The following is a 17669-nucleotide window of genomic DNA, read 5'->3' as shown; positions in this document are numbered from 1 at the left end:
GGGGCGGGGCCAGGGCCCCGTGGCGTGTCCTCTTTTTTATTTTTTAAATATGGTAACCCTAAATACAGTAAAGACAGCACTGTGAAGAAATCACTGTTGTAACAGTGCAAACGAGGAGGATAGGAGGGGTGGAAAACAGGGAAGAAAGTTTCTAAATATAGAGGTCACTAGTGGATTCTCCACAATGTGCCTGACTTGTCTTGCTGGATCCTTGTCACCCTTATCTATCCCTTTAATTGGGGTAAGCGAAAGGATCCACAGAAAAGCTTCTGATGGCAGGGGTGAAAGTAAGGCGGTACGGGCCAGGAAAAATGGCATACCAGTAAAAAGTGGCTGCCTGTACCAGCCCATACCACTGACTTTAAAGCCCCTTTTGCCCCCTCCGGCCACCGACGGGGGGGCAGCGGCCGGAGCCCTGGGCCCTTTAAATCACTGCTGGCGGCGTGGGCGAGCTGGCTGGGGGACCCTGACCCCCCAGCCCTGCCCCTTCTGCACAAGGCCCTGCCCCTTCCGGGGGGCAAAGCTGCCCCCTCCCCGTACCGGTAAGAGATAAACTTTACTTTCACCCCTGTCTGATGGTCAGAATGGTGACAGGGGTGGGGATTGGAAATCAGGATTCCCAGTTTCCCATTGGGCTAGGTGCTTAGGACCGCAAATTCGAAACTGGCTTCTCGTTTGAGTTGAATTTTGGAGTCCCCAGGTTGAGAAACCTACGACTTGATTTTTCCAAGGGTGCTGTGCATGCAGAGCTCCTGCTCACTCCCATAGGAACTGCCAATCCTCAGCGCTTATAAAAATCAGACCCCTCCCAAATTTTCAAACTTGGTACTTAAAATTAGGCACCAACTAAGCAGTCAAAATGAGAAGCCAGCTTTTGAAAATGTAGACCTCTGTTTCCCTTAGTTCAGGGGTGGCCAACCTGTGGCTCTGGAGCCACATGCAGCTCTTCAGAAGTTAATTTGCGGCTCCTTGTATAGGCACCGGGGCTGGCGCTACAGGTGCCAACTTTCCAATGGGCCGGGGGGTGCTCACTGCTCAACCCCTGGCTCTGCCCCAGGCCCCGGCCCCCCACTCCACCCCTTCCCGCCCCCTCCCCTGAGCCTGCCATGCCCTTGCTCCTCCCCCTCCCCCCAGAGCCTCCTGCATGCCACGAAACAGCTGATCAGGAGGTGCGGGGAGGGAGAGGGAGGCGCTGATCGGTGGGGCTGCCAGTGGGTGGGAGTCACTGGGAGCGGGGGGGGAGCTGATGGGGGGCTGCTGACGTATTACTGTCTCTCTTTGGCAATGTACATTGGTAAATTCTGGCTCCTTCTCAGGCTCAGATTGGCCACCCTTGCCTTAGTTCATCTGTAAAATGGGTATAATGATGCCTACCCACTCCCTGGGATTTGAGGACATTTCATTAATGTGGGAGAAGTACTCTAAGATCCTTGATGAATGGTGTAATGTAAATAGAGAGAATTATTATAATTACAGCATAAATACCAGATCTTGAGCTGGTATCAATTGATGCAGCTCTATTGACTTTCATGGAGCTATGCCATTTTGTACCATCTGACGACCTGGCCCTCCAAGTTTAATAAATCATGAAGAAGAGATGGGGGAAGGGAAATTATGCTCACTGGGCTGCAATGGCATTAATGAAAACCCTTTGCTCTTGGGTTCTAATAGAAAATGTGGCTAATTTCCCTAGATTTTTTTTTTTTTAAAGAGGACCAAAATGAAAGAAACATCCAGAATTGTAAAATGCTTCTGGCAACTAATGTAAATTTGCACTGGAAATTTCGGTCTGTTCTAGCAAAAAACACAGAAAAAGAAAACCACATTATTTTTGCAGAGATTCTTTTATCACACATCAACATCTGCCAGGAGTTCAGCTAGACTGCTACGCTAATTGACTTTGAAGTATTCGTTTTTCCAGAGCAAAACTCAGCATTCGCTGGAAAGAATGATATCAATTTACCATTCCATTTTGTCAGGATTCCTCTAAAAAAGCTGGTTGGTGAACCCTGGAGGAGGTTTTAAAAGGTCAATATTCACCTACCAGTGCCTGGCACTACTTTCACATTTCCTTCTCCAGCTGCCATGGATCTGGTATCGGAGACTGTGGAAGAGTGAAGGAAAGCTACGTAAGACGTTAATATAGCTAGACATGAGCAGGTGTTTGTGGAGCAGGTTTCTTCTTGAAAGGTGTCGTCCAAACCATAAAAAAGGAAAGTTTAAATTTTAATTCTTTAATATTAGCCTGTGGAATGCCTCTTCTAGGTCTTCTACTGAAAAAGATCCATTTAAACTCTTGATTTCATTACCAGCTGGGTCATAAGAACATAAGGTAAGAACGGCCATACTGGGTCAGACCAATGGTCCATCTAGCCCAATATCCTGTCTTCTGACAGTGGCCGTTGCCAGATGCTTCAGAGGGAATGAACAAAACGGGACAATTTATTGGGAATAGAAAGGAATGGAAAACACAGCAAACTCTTTGATGAAATGTTATACTGCATATTTTTTTGACATTTTAATTTTAATTTTGAAGTTTTCTGAGCAGGTCAATTTGGGGATTTTTTTCTCCCTAACTACCAGTTTTAGTAAGGAGAATATAACCCAGAAGTTTCGTCTGCAGAAGGTGACCATGGAAGCAATGGGTTCTGATAGCAAAACCGAACTGTTTAATATTTCTTTGGTACTTGTCTTCAAAGTTAAGCATGTGCTTACATGTTTTTCTGAATCGGGGCCTAAATGAAACCCAGGTCTAATCCAGTCCAAGAACTCTCAACAGCTATCAAAGTATTCATGCCATTCCTAGCACCCGGGTCTACCAATGCAAACTAGCTTCTCCCCATGGCCAATCCAAACACTAGCCGTGCCCTCCATCCCAAATACATCCAAACTTCATACATCAAACTCTCTCAGATCAGTGCCTGGATATCCTGCCTTAATCCAGCCAAGTTAGTGTGTGTACACAAAGATGTTGACAAATACTGGTATCTACAATGTACATCTCATCTTATCCCTTGAAAGCTTACTACGAGGAGTATTTTTCAGCGGAAAGGAAAGGAACCCTTGCTTCATTCTTCCTCACTCATACCTCTCTCATAGGTTGCATGGTGCAAAAGACTTGTAAAATCTTCATTAATCAGTACAGGTTCCGGGAGATTTATCGATCGGAACGGACTGCCTTGTAGAGGAGTAGGCACCGTTTGTGACCCGTGTTCATCCTTTTGTGTTCTTCTGTGAAAATAAAGAGAGGCAACTGGAAAGCACAATACCACAGAGCAAACTTTCATCTTAAACTGTCATCATGGCAAACTTCAATACAAACACGAGCACTCATACAAACCCAGGACAACTGAGGAGGCACTCCGGGCCCAGCACCTGGGCTTGCCTGAGGAAGTTGCATTGGATAGAGTTCACTAACATGACTCTGGGAGCACCTTCTCCTGGCTGCAGGACAGTGTCATGCCAGATACGTTCTTAGATATTTAGCCAAGTAACTAAGGGCTGGGTGCACAAAAGGAGTTAGGTGTTGGGATGTGTCCAACACCTAGAAAATCCCTGAGATTCACAAAGGGGATGTTATTTGTGTGGCCTGGAAAACGAGCCCCCCCGGGTGTCCCACACAGTGCATCTAGGCGCAAGTGGGCTTTGGGGCACACATAATTCACATCTGTAACTGCATGAGCCAGGGGAGTAGCTAACACCAGCTGCTTTGCGTTGCCTTATCAGAGCAGCGGTTTCGCAAAGCGGCAGGCAGTCACGTAGCAGCATTCTGGGGCTTTTGGCATTGCACCAGCAACGTGCACCCAGCTCTCTCTCTGGCCATCTGGCAGCTCAGCCAAGAGGGGAAAGTGGATGATGAATGGAGAGACACTCCCCCACAACAGGATGCACGTGCCATGGGCTCGCTTTGCTGCGGAACAAGTGCAAGGTGTGCAATGGTCCACGCAAGAGACACAAGCTATTCAGAACCCTTGCAAGGAGTTGCAATAGATAAGGAGAATTTCACACAGGAAACACAGTGTACCTGGCAGGCTACAATCTCCACTGACTAAGGGTCCAACAGACTTTTCCTATTCTGTCCTACCGAGGTTCTTATACCACGCTCACCACTATAGTATCTGAGCGCCTTCAAGCTGTGCAGTAAGTGATGTGGCTAACATCCGTTAGGATTCTCATCCCTGGATGGGTCTCTGTCTGCTGTTACCAGCAGCACACAGCAGCTTCCGAATGCTGTCAGCAGGAGGGCTAGTAACTATAACAACAACATGCCCCCAGCAGACAGCACCAGCAGCAAGTTGTCCCAGGTGCTACGGATTCCCCATGGCAGCCAGCTTAGGGAGTGAGGGGACCAGCAAGCATCCCATTCTGTCAGTGTACAGGTCAACTGTCACCTCAACCACCTCGTCACAGAGATGCTGGCACAGTACCCACATGCACTGCATGAGTCGTATGTACTTGGATTGCCTTGCCTGGTAGAGGAAGCTGCATGGTGGCATTATACCAGTACACACACTACTATTGTCTGCAATACTCCTAAGGGTCCGTCTTTTGTAATATTGTCCGTGGGATTTTCAAAAGAGGCTAAGTGACTTGGGAGCATAGTTGCCATTGACTTTAGAGGGATTGTATAATACTGTATGCCATTGGCTTCCAATGGGACTGAGTGATACTGTATGCCATTGACTTCCAATGGAACTTGTGCTCCTAAAGCACTTTTGAAAAATTTACCCTACATTTTTAAACAGTTCTATATTTTTCAGTAAAACCTTAGGTGAGGTTTACCTTGAAGTTACTCAAGTCACTTTTCACTAACTCTGTTGGATCAACAATGAGGACGTTAAAGCTGTTAATCATTTCTCTGGTGTGTTGGATACGTAGAACATCTCATCTGAAATGCTTGATGTGCCTCTAGAGGCCAGCATCTTCTCTACTCTACAGGGAATACAGATGTCTCCAGAAATGAAGCTAGTCTGCACTAATGGAGGCCACTGCTAATTAACAATGAGCACTTCAGGACACTCTAGATTTAGTTCCTTACTTAGTTTTCACTTTCCGGGATTCCCGACGTTTCTCTTGTTGCAGCTGTTCAATTTTCTGTTGCATTTCCTCTTGCTTGGCACTGATCACTTCAATCTTTGACTTGGCATCACTGAGCTCCTCCTAAAACGCAGAATAAATTCAAACATCACTTAGAGAATTTAGATACTAATGCTCCCTGGTCGTGATGGAATGCCTGGAATGATACTATGCTCATGAGTACAGTCCACATTGATTAGAAATTACTGGAATAAAACTATTGGTCAGATGATTATTCTCTTGCAGTTACAGCATGTATCACGTACATGCTGTGGTTTTGGACATGTAGACGTATTATCCAGCATGTATTGGAAATCTCTGCCACGACCTCTGTTACTGGAGTATGTTTGGGCACCTTAACCAGCATGAGAAAGGAAGCTCTTGTAAGGCAGAGAGAGACAGAGTCAAAGGGCCTCATTCAAAGCCCATTAAAGTCAATGGAACGACTCCCAATGTCTTTAATGGCCTTTGGATGAGAGACGCAGAGAGCAGCTGGTAGTGCCCTCATGCAGTCCTCATCCCACAATGGGGTCACTCACATGTAAGTATTTGCAGGATCGGGAACTTAGTTTGCTTTTTTTTATTTTTAAATTATCTATTTAACCTTTTTCCCATATAACTCCATATGGGTGGGTGGGGTGGGAGGAGCTAGAGGTGGTGCTGCAGAGCTGGGGGAATCCATCACCAGGAGTTTAAGCCATCTCTCCCCCTGCTGTGCACTGCCAGAGAGGTGCAAAGCTTCTAGACTGGGGGCCAGGATCTGCCCCAAGGCTGGAGTTTCAGTGTTGCTCAGGCGTTTCTCTCCCACTGAAATCAATGAGCCCAACTTTCTGAATGACTTTAGCCCACCCTTAGAGGGTTTTATCTGAGTTCATTTATCTACATGTTCTGTTTCCCTCTCATGAAAGCAGACAGGCTCTGTTCGAGCTTCAATATGACTCTGTTGCAATGCCCTTCAGCGACGACCTACAAAACCCCTGCTCTATAGCAATGCCCTTCAGCGACGACCTACAAACCCCCTGCTCTCAGGCACTGGCTGTGCAGTAGTTCTGTGAGGGACATAGGTATACTCGTTATCAAGACTCATTTTCACTTGTGACCTATGATATGACGGGACTGGCTCTGAGTCTCTACAGTTGAGTCCAGCTAGTTAATTAATCCAATGTGATAAGCAGCCGCACCCAGAATATGAGGTCCAAGTAGTTCATTTTCTCTGTTTGTTTTAGTTTCTCATTTCTGGGCTTGGCCTGTAGCTGCATGCTCTTTCATGCTGTTCAGAACAGGAGAGGGTGTTGTGGCATATTTAAAAACGGGGTTAAAATTGTAGGCTCGCATTATAAATGATAAGGGGTTTTCCTAGTCTCGCTTGCAGCCTAGGGGACTTTGTAGGGATGTGTGAAATCTGAGCCTAGCAACAATCAGTCTGCTGCCAGACAGCCAAAGTGGGTTGAGTTGTCCTCTCTGTGGTAGGGAGCAGCCTGCTTAGTCTCTCTCTGTTTTGGGGTTCTTATGTTTTGTTCTCAGTTCTAAGAAATAAAGTCATGTTACATTGCAGTCTTCTAGCAAGGACACTTACGTTTTTATTAAAGACCTCTGTGAGCCTGCACTGAATGTAACAGGTGTCTGAGGAATGTAACAGGTGTGAATAGCTCCTACCTTGAAAGAGTTCAGCGAATTCTTCATCTCTGACACTTTCTCTTCCATTGTGCAGTGACAGCTCTTAACCTTCTCCTCCAGAGCATACTCTCCATGCTGAATTCTTGAAAGTTCCTGCATTGCTTCAGTGAAACCAGTTTTTAGTTCAGAGGCCAGTGCCTGCAACTAAAAGGAACCAGAAACAATGTGAATCCAAGCCCTCCTAACCTGCTGTTAGTAGCAGTGTCCCTTAAGTTCATCAGAACCTCAATTTGGCATGAGGACACAAGGGCTTATCTAACCCACTCATTGTGGTGCTCGGCAGTAGCGTAGCTAGGGGGGAGCAGGGAGAGCGGCCGCTCCCCCTGAGCACATTCCCCAAAAGTGGCGCCTTTTTAACTCACTCACAAAAAAACGTGCCACCCGCTGTGGCGCGGTCTTCGGCGGCGGGACCTTCACTCACTCCGCGGGGCTTCGGTGGCATTTCGGCGGCGGGTCCTTCAGTGCCGCCGGAGACACCCGGAGCTAGTGAAGGGCCCGCCGCCGCCGAAGACCCGGAGCGCCGCCCCGTCAGTAAAAGCGCCGCTGGGTGAGTAAAAGCGCCGCAGTGGGTGGCGCCTTTTATTCTGATCTCTCCCCCTGTTCCTTCCACCTGGCTACGCCACTGGTGCTCGGCCCTCATCTAAGGGTGCCTGGGCCACAGGGGTTGATAAGCCTGTTACTTGGCTTGGCTAATAGACCTAAATCATTTAGCTCAGGCAGTAACAGCTCATACCTTTAGATCCAGAAGTTCTCAGGTTCAATTCCTTCTCAAACTACAGTCTGTTCACCTCTGAAAGGAGGGAAAAGCTAGTCTGAGGGGAAAGGTGGCCTGGATATTAAGGACAGTAAATGGCACCTAACATATTTGCATAACAAAACAGTCAAAAGTTAACAAGCAGTCAACAAATTAAACCATTCTTGAGCAAGACCCTCCTCAGATCGCAAGGCGCCAACTCTCCTCAGGCAGGCTTAACGCTGATTTCTAAAATGGAGAGTTTCCCTTGCTCCTCGAGGGTCAGTCATGCCTTCTCCCTCTGTGGGAGAAGTGGGGAGCACCTGTCCTACCCCAGTGGGAGCTCCTGGCACACACATTGACTGTGGTTTGTATTGCAGTAGTACATTCAGCTCCTGGCTCCATTCGGAGAGTGTGACCGACAGCACCCCTGAATTCACACCCTACACACCATTGTAATAATCTTTGTACAAAATATGCCTTGTGAAGTATCATTTGAAAACTAATAACTCTCTGGTCAATAATATCATGGTAAAATGTCTGTAGCAACATTATATGTAAAGTTATGAAATCCCCCTCTATGATGTTATTAGCACATGTCCAAAACCACACAGCCCTGCCTAGGCAACGTCTGTTAAACAGGCCTGTTCTAAACAAAGGAATGTGTGTTTACTTCAGTTTCCATAAAAGTAGTAAATAGGGTCCTTGAGACAGCAGAGGGAGGAAATGGCAGGGGACAAAGCAAATTTGCATTTCAGCAAACCCAGGTGGGAAGAAAGAACATGGATCCTTTTTCACCACCAGACTCCTTGTCACTTCCTTTACTGTTTGCATAAACTTTCCTTTGAAGGCTAATCTTCAGAAGAATCCATTTCAAAGGTTCACTGGACTATAAGAGAGAAGGGCAGAGAACCCCAAGTTCTTTCACCTGAGAAGACACAGGCACCAGCACCTTTGGGCCTCTGGGAGAGATCCTGACCAAGTAGTCAGTCACCATCTTGCTGGAAGACTGTAGGTGAGAAAGGTCATCTTGAGCAAAAGCCTTGAACCAAAACTTGCTAGATTAAGTTTTAGACTTTTAGATGTGTGTTTTAGCTTTTAGTTGCTGGTAACCACTTCTAACTTCAGCTCTTATATTTGAATTCACTTTAAAACTATCTTCTCTTGTTAATAAACTTGTTTTATTGTTTTAATCTAAACCAATCCAGTGCTGTGTTTAAACTGAACTGTTTGGTAACTCCAGTTTAAGTAGCAAACTGTTGCTTATTGTATAGGAGCAACTTAACTTTAATATCTGAACTGTCCAGGAGAGAGCTTGACAGTGCAGAACACACATTTTGGGGAAATTTGGGGTCACCCTCCAAAAAATAACCAAGGCTGGTGGAAGGCGGAGTATGACTAGTGTGTTGCTGCCAGGCGGCTGGACCAGGGCTACGGTTATACACAGACACTCAGGGTGTAACCTGCGTGGTGGCAGGCTGTTTGTGAGTGGCCCAGGCTGGGAGCTACAACAGCAAAGCATTGTGAGGCACCCAGGGTCACAGGGCAGGCGGTGACACAACCCCTCACTGATCAGGATTGCACCCCAGAATGTGAGAGTGATGTAGTCAAAGCAGGATTTATACAAAGCTTGTTGTTTTAACTGAGGTTTGCACTTCAATCACTGGTGTAACACTTTTAAGTGATTCTCAAGTGTGGTGGGTGGGAACAGTCAAAAGAAAGGTTACAGCTTTATTATTTTCTGTTTGTTTATTTCAGGAAAGGAAAATAGAACAAAAGTAAAGCGTCAACATGGGCGACAACGAAGCAACTACCAAGTGAGAGCTGGTCGGGCTGGAGAATGAGCAGAAAGACCACGAATGTGGACACCAAATATGGTTAGCTGAGCAGAAAGTGGGAAGCAGAGATGAGAGCCAAGGAGAGGGGGGCAGAAAGGCAGCAGCACATTGGCGGGCCGTGGAGCTGAAAGAGATGGAAGCCCAAGAAAAGGGAAGACTGCCGGCCCGGAGCATAAGGGACAGGCAGGACAGATTCCACCATCCCCAGCTACTCCCTCCATCCAAGGAACAGCCAGCTGGGATAAGTCGTGCCCTGCATACAAGGAAACAGACTGTACTGAAGAATACCTCATCACTTTTGAAAGGCTAAGTGAACTACGTAACGTTCCAGAAGACAGGCCAGTCCCCAGACTGATTGCACAACTCCTGGGTAAAGCTTTAAATGTATTGAATGAAATGGTGATTGGAGACGCTTTGATATATCCTGAATTTAAAAAAGCTGTCTTGCAAAGGTTTCAAATGACCCCTGAGGTGTACAGGTTGAAATTTAGAAATCTCAGGAAAAGTGCTGGAATGAGTCAGAATGAGTGCCTATAAAATGTGTGACCTAATGAGGAATGCAATATGGGATACATCTTTAAATCCTCTACAGGAAGTTGCCATCCTTTGATAAGAAACTTATTATTCTTTTCTCTATAAATAGATCTAAGTGCTGTGGTGCTAAGCAAAGTGCTGGTCCTGAGCTGAATCTTTCAAACTGGGAACAAGAGGCCTGGTAGTTCTGAGGGTGTCCAGGGGATAAAGGGCTGGATGCTGCAGGGACACTCTGAGGACTCGGGAGTTGGTGTGTGCCTATTGCTACTGGTACACAGAGAGCGAGAACTGAGGAGGCCTGGAGGGCAGTGCTTGTGTTGCCAGAGATTGGTGGTTTCTGGGAGCTGTTTCACAGCAAGCACAGATACGTCTTCCTTATGCTAAGGGTCAGTGGTGGTGAGGTGCATCACAACCCTAGGTACCCCGGGCAGCGTCTGTTCCAAATCTACCCTTAATTCCATCCATCATCTCTGTTCAATCCCTGGACATGCACTTCCAGAGTTATTTGGGAAGGGGGAAAAAAGCAGAATGAAATAGGAATTTCCACAGGATTATAGTGGTGCCCCCTTTGTCTGCCTCAATCATAATGAATACATTAATGGGGGCCAACCAACAATTCTCCAACACCACCTACTATAACAAACTCAAAGACAACCCCACACCACAGTTTACCCAATTTAAGGATATCATCAAATCCTTCCCCAGATAAACAAGGGAACCCAGGCAGACCCATTATATCTGGCCACGGCACTCTTACTGAAGCAATATCGGGACTCATAGACGCTATCCTCAAACCACTCTTCACACACAGGGCCAGCTTCCTCCAGGACACAACCTACTTTCTCAACAAACTCCGCAACATCAACAACCTCCCTCAGAACACCTTCCTTGCTACCATGGATGTCACCTCCCTATACACCAACATCCCTCACAAAGACAGCATCGCTGCCCGCCTCAAATATTTACAAGACAGTGGACAACCCTCAGATCTCCACTCCAAACACATTGTCAAACTCATCCATTTCATCCTCCCCCATAACAATTTTACATTCAACAACAAATGCTTTGTGTCCAAACCATGGAAACAGCCAAGGGTACTATGATGGCTCCCCAATATCCCAACCTCTTTGTGGCACCTTGAAGAATTTCTGGACAAATGCACCATGAAATCAATGATATACCTGAGATACATTGATGATATTTTCATCATCTGGACAAATGACTTCAGCTCCCTCATGGATTTCCATCACAACTTCAACAATCACCATCCTTCTATTAAACTCTCTCTGGAACACTCCCACACCAGCATCCACTTCCTGGATACCATGAAGAACTTCAACAATGGAACTCTACAGGCAACTATATACAAGAAACCCACAGATCACCACAACTACTTCATAGATCTAGTAACCACCTCAAACACACCAAGAAATCTGTTATCTACAGCCAGGCACTGAGATACTACAGAATATGCTCTGAGGAGAAAATTCAGGATATACATCTTAACACACTCAAAACTGCCTTCTCCAAACAAGGACACTGCACCAGAGAAGTAGATAGCACCATGGAACAGGCCACCCAAATACCCAGAGAAAACCTGCTTCAATACAGAAATAAAACCCGCTCTGTCTGCACCAGGCACCAGACCATGCCAGAACAGCAGATGCAAAACCTGCAAACAAATCTCCACTTCTATGATGATCAACACCCCCCCCCCCACAAGACACCTTTCAAGATCCATGGGTCCTACACATCCCTATCACAACATGTGGTGTACCTCATCCAGTGCACTAAATGCCCCAATAGTAACTATGTGTAAGAAACCAGACCATCACTATGCTCTCGAATGAACTCATACAGGAAAATGATAAAAGACAAAAACACCATATCACCTGTGGGTGAACCCTTTTCACAAAGCCATCAATCTATATCTGATCTATCTGTCCTCATCCTCGAAAGAAACCTGCAGAACACTTTCAAAAGATGAGCCTGGGAGTTTAAATTCATAACTTTGCTAGACACTAAAAAACATGGACTGTTTCCCCCCTGCCTTCATGACTGGAGGGATGTTAATGGGTCACGTCACCTGGAATGGTCCCTTGAAATGTATGTTGTTTACTTACGAAAAACAATCTGTTCAAATCTTGTATTTAGCAGTGACACCTTGAGTTAGTTCCCAGACGTGAAGAAGAGCTCTGTTTCGTTCGAAAGCTTGTCTCTCTCACCGACAGAAGTTGGTCCAATAAAAGATATTACCTTGTCTCTCCAATATCCTGGGGCCAACATGGCTGCAACAACAACTGCGTACCACACAGGGTATTATTAACTATACTGTTTGGAAACAATTCATACAAGAAACTAGGCCTGAAAACTTCCCTCTCCCAACTACATTATTATTAATTATTACTATTATTTATTATTATTTTAGTTGCCTCACCAGGCCTCAACCAAGCATCATTGTGTGTCTCCTACCCTCTTATGCTGCTGTTCTGAAGTTATAAATAAATGGTACATTACTCAGCACATGGCTCTCATCTCTTGTTAATGAGCCCATATGCAAATTGTAATTTCACAGAAATATTACTGCCAGGACTTTCCGCAAACCCTAAGCACCTGGGCAATTTCAGTTAATTTTCCCCCTTATCCCCAGTGGAACGGCCTGATGCCTTGTCCTATGATGGACTAGCTAATAGCTATACTACCATTAGATGCTAGAAGAGCTACTAGAGTCTTACATTTATTGATGACCGTGTTTCTAATGGCAGAGATTAGTACCCCGTCTGGTCCTAGAGTTATACACCGAATCCTCACCTGGTGTAAATCAGTGTAACTCGATTGACGTCAGGGACTTGAAATCAGTGGGGCTATGCTGCGTTACGCAAGCTGGAGGATCTGGCCCTAGAACTGTTACTAGCAGCACAGGGAGGGAAGGATAGTAGTGGCAAAGAGGGAAAAGGAAGGGGAAAGTGGCAAGGGTAAGAGCAACAGTGGGGGATGGAAGTGTTGAAACTATGCTACAAGCAGTCTGCATTTTAAAACTATTCCCCACAACTTGTACATTTTTATTTTTTTTTGTAAACTGCAGTTAAAATGGGGCATCACTGCAATTTGAAGAAAGTTCCATCATAGAGCTGGGAACTTTATACTGAATGATTAACACAGACCCAGATCTTTGGCAATAGACAAGGAGCAGAGTGCAGCTCAGGAAGGGAAGGAGCAACCCCCCTACTGAAGCCAATGTGCTTGAGTGTTCATCAGCTGTCTCCCGTTTTGCACTCACAAGCGTGTGTGCACCCAAATGATGGGATGGTGACATCTAATTACTTGGCTGAGATCACAAATCAGTCATCTAACTTGCACCTGGCTGTGAGCAAAGAGGTCAGACGGAAGCACCTTTCAGAAGGACGGCCAATTCATAACATTTGTCCATGCAATGTGCACATCTGCCTTTATTTTTCCTTTGAATGAATTTTGGTTGTAAAGACTATTAATCTGTTCTTCATTCTTTAAACTTGGAATTATTCAGGGCATATTGCTTGTCTTTACCTGAGAAATCTGTGTTGCAGGGTTACTCACTGGCACATTTTCAGTTTCTCCTGTGGGAATAAAGAACTGCAGTCAATTAAAATGACTTATTATGATGGCTATAAATAACTGGAGCAGAGTGCTGTGCCATCCTCCGCAGATGCAAATCTCTTTTCAGGACTTAGTCCTGTTCTGGGAGATGTGGAGACCACATAGTTTGCAAAATCAGCTGCAGTTATAACATGAGAATTGCCAGAGTGGATCAGCCCAGAGGTCCATTTCGTACAGTATCCAATCTCTCACAATAGCCAGGTCTGGATACTTCATATGAAACTGCAGGAAACCCCCTAGTACACAATGATGACTCCTGCCCACTAAGAGTTCCTTCCTAACCACCATCAGTTAGTAGTTGGTGTATGCCCTGAAGCATTATGGTTTATTATTATTAAAAATTCTGGTTTTTTTTAAATCCTATCTACGTGTTCCCATTATCGATATAAATTTTTCAATCCTTCTTTAGCATCCTTTCGAGCTCTTGGCCTTTGTTATGTTTTGTGGCAATGAGTTCCACAGGTTAATTGTGTTGTGGGTTTTTTAAAAAAGTATTTCCTTTTATTAGCTTCAAATGTGCTGGTTTCAGTTTAATTGAATTCCCCCTTGCTCTTGTATTATGAGACAGGGTTTAAGATTTTTCAAAAGCACTTATGTGATTTAGAAGCATAAATCCCATTTTCAAAAGTGACTTAGATGCTTAGGTGATTTACTCTAGGGCTGATTGAAAATTTTTCATCGACACTGTTCTTTGATGGAAAATTGGGTTTTGGTTTAAATGATTTTTTTCCAAAAAGTCTCATTTCTGCAGAAAGCTGATTTTTCCACTGAAGACCTTGCATGATGAAGGAAGGCATTTTGGACACTTGAATAGTAAGAAGCAGGGACTATTGGCCCACATTAGCAAGGGATGGAGAGGAATATTATAAGAATCGTGCCAGATGTTTAGCTCCGAAGACAGCACCCAAATCATCTGTCCAGTTAGTTAACATCCATAGCAAGGGACCCATGAATCTTGTGTGTATTGACTTTCTGTCCTTAGAACCTGAGAACAAAGGGAACACTAACGTATTAGTGGTAATGGATCATTTCACTTGATACGCCCAAGCGTCCCCCAATGTGCTACCCACTGTAGCCAAGATATTATGGGACAAGTACTTTGTGCACTATGGTTGGCCTGCCAGAATCCACTCTGATCAGGGGCATGACTTTGAAAGTAGACTTATCAAAGAAATATTACAAATAATTTGGGATCAAACCTGAGACCTCTTGCTCTTAATGCATAAGCCTCTACTACCTGAGCTAAAAGACACCTCTGTCAGCCAAGCCTGTAGCAGGCTCATCAGCTTCCTGCTGGCCTAGGAACTAACTACTAGAGGGGGACAGAGTGCCACATTGAGCAGGCATGGTTTACTTGTATCTGTTATACCTTGTAAAATTGCCAATTATAGAGCATCCACCACCATCCTTGGTAAGTTGTTCCAAAGGTTAATTACCCTCACTGTTAAAAATGTATGCCATAGTTCCAGTCTGAATGTGTCTACTTTCAACATTGGATCTTCTTATACCTTTGTCAGCTAGAGTGAAGAGCCCATTATTAAATATTTGATCCCCATGTAGGTACTTTTAGACTGTTGCCGAGTCACCCCTTAACCTTCTCTTTGTTAAGCTAAATAGATTGAGCTCTGTTGTGATAATTGGACCTAAAAACTTACCCTGGTTGCATTCAGCTGTAAAAAATGAGTGTAAGTGCATAACATGTCCCAATAACTTACAACAACAAATGTTTATAGGAAAAGGTATGAAATGGACAAAAAGACGGAATGAACAAACAAAAAGGCCTGCTGCTGTAACTCAGGGACTGGGATCATGCCTGGTAAGCAAGAAGAGTGTGGAACCAGAAATCAGTGAACCCAAACTGGTGTGTTGGAAACTAGCCCTAATTGATGGACAAAATAATGAAGGGACAGGCTATTGTACCCACCATTCCCTTCCTGGGTCCTTAAAGAAAGAGACCTTGGGAGGAAAACTGGCTACTAGACTGAACCTTACCATCATGGCCGCTACACCCACCATCTCCTAGGACCCCAGTCCTGAGAGAGAACCGGGCCAAAGAGGGACCCAGATGACACCAGCACCTCTACTGGCTCTGGCTGAATCCTGAATACAACCTGGGATGTGAGACTTTGTCTCTCTCCCCCCCATGGGTATCCTTTTCCTTCTCCACTCTATTTCTTCTCTTTCCCATCCCCCTCCTTTTTCCTTCTAACAAGACTCTGGCATAGCCAGCCAAGACTGTGTATTTTGCAACATAGCTGTAAGCCTGAGACCAAAAAAAGGCAGCTGAAAGCAATGCCCTAAACAGCCAGATGCTAGTATGAGTTTTGGCGTGGCTAATCAGACCATGTGCTGTGCTTGTGTTTATCCAGTAATGAAGTGGCAAGTAAGAGTCAACACCAGACACACACAGATTTCCTATCTTTGCTGTTCTTTTCTTTCCCCTTTTGCGGGTTTGTTTCTTGTTTTGTCTTCTACAAAACAGGCTCAGACTTTAACAACAACAGCAGCAATGACAGCTCCAACCCATCTCAACTAGCTGCTTCTCTTTTCCCCAAAAGGGCAGTTATTACCATCTTTAATACCACCTTAAAGACTGTCAAATGGCTTATTTCCTTCTAAAGCCTCTCTCTAGCCAAAGGGAAAGGGAACAAGGGATGTTGTTACACTGAAAGCCGTATTTAATAATTTACATTTCAAATGCTTTAACTGTATTTCTTTCTTTTCTGTATCTTTAATAAACTATTAAAAGGCTGTTTGATGGTGTGTTTGCCGTGGTACTAAGCAGGCTGAGGTCTCTGTATACCAAACCCTGGACCTTGTTTAACACTGTGTAATGTTGGATGGAGTGACTGGCTCATATTAACACCGTTGGCCCATATTCCACCTAAGTGAATACAACAGCTCCTGGACTCTGTCATTGTAAGGCAAGTTTTTCTAATCCTTTAATCAATCTCATTGTCAGAGCAGTGCTAATACGTGGAGAGCTCGGAGAGCAGGTGAAAAGACCGGGGCATATGTTGGTACATGCCGATACTTTTCCTTTGTTCTGTTACTATTGGTTTCTCTGATGCTGGCCTGTGACACTTAATTCATGCAGCATCTGCACTGAATTCCCACCCTGTATCTGATTCTGGGGTTTAAGCGAGCTCCGTTTATGGGATCAGTGAACAGGTATCCTACTTCCAAGGACCTTGTTGCCACACATATGAAGTAGGAAGCTAAAGACTGAGGGCTAGGTTGTTCCTAGCCCTAATGCGACTGCGCAGGGGAGGAGGAGTGGACATGTTAGAGCTTCCTGGATCGCAACTCCCAGCACTCAAAGAAGTACAGGGGCTGCACCTCAGAGCAAGTGGCTGCAAATTGTTCCCCGCAGTGCAATTGGGGAGCTTTCTGAGGCGCAGTGTCTTCCAGCATCCTCCTTGGGCAGCCTTGCTCAGCCCCTCTGTGCCTTAAACAACATAATCGAGCCCTGATTAGTTTGCCCCTGGGGGAGAACTGGACGACTGTCAAGGAAAACAGGGCACCTGTGCATTGCCCTATTATAGTTTGTGATGTCCTGATTCAGGGAAACGAGCTAATTCTCCATGGAATAATGGAAATAAGAGACAGCAGAATTATTAGGTCTTCACGTTCATCTCTTCCCTACACACATACACATTCCGACATTGTCGGGTGTGTTGTCCAGCCTAGTTTTAGTTGTGCCTCCAGCCCTAAAGGTCTGGTGAGTGTGTTGCAACACTCTCAGGACTGGTCTGCATTGCTTGATGCCGAACCTGTCTGATGAAATAAGAGAAAGAGGCAGTATGCAAGGTACAGTGATGTGCGGTATTGCCAACCTCACTCAGCACCCTGAAATCATGAGATTGGCCTAAAAAATTATGATTTTTTTTTTTATTTTTTAAAAACAGGGTTCTTTGCTTTGCTTTCTGGCGCTGGCCCTGCAGGGTGCACTCAGGTCACATTTTCAAGATTTTCACCGCAACCATGAGAACTAGAAACATACTTCTGTTTTAAAATGCAAGCTGAGTGTCTCACAAACTCACATGATCCAGGAACTAGGTCTTTGAGAAAAAAAATCCAATATGGTGAGATTAGCACTTAAATCCCCAGCCTGAGGGGGAGTGTGTGTGATCCCCCGGCTGTCTCCCCCCAGCCTGAGGGGGAGTGTGTGTGAT

General features: G+C 45.2%; 1 protein-coding gene across 1 annotated transcript in view; it reads right to left on the bottom strand.

Annotated features, from left to right (window-relative positions):
- Positions 1-17160, bottom strand: part of ARHGEF33 (Rho guanine nucleotide exchange factor 33) — a 34482-nt gene extending 17322 nt beyond the window's left edge. Inside the window, exons 1-6 of the mRNA XM_029911890.1 lie at positions 17149-17160; positions 13405-13470; positions 6733-6897; positions 5039-5160; positions 3089-3231; positions 2045-2104 (exon numbers count right to left, since the gene is read on the bottom strand). Coding sequence (XP_029767750.1) covers positions 2045-2104; positions 3089-3231; positions 5039-5160; positions 6733-6897; positions 13405-13470; positions 17149-17160 — 568 coding nt within the window. The remainder of the gene's footprint in view (positions 1-2044; positions 2105-3088; positions 3232-5038; positions 5161-6732; positions 6898-13404; positions 13471-17148) is intronic.
- Positions 17161-17669: the final 509 nt, after the last annotated feature.

This window comes from Terrapene carolina, unplaced genomic scaffold (assembly GCF_002925995.2).
Source record: "Terrapene carolina triunguis isolate 2854851 unplaced genomic scaffold, T_m_triunguis-2.0 Scaffold132, whole genome shotgun sequence".
NCBI lineage: Eukaryota > Metazoa > Chordata > Testudines > Emydidae > Terrapene > Terrapene triunguis.
The sequence above is the reverse complement of the archived record's forward strand: the minus strand, read 5'-3'. Positions and strand labels throughout refer to the sequence as shown.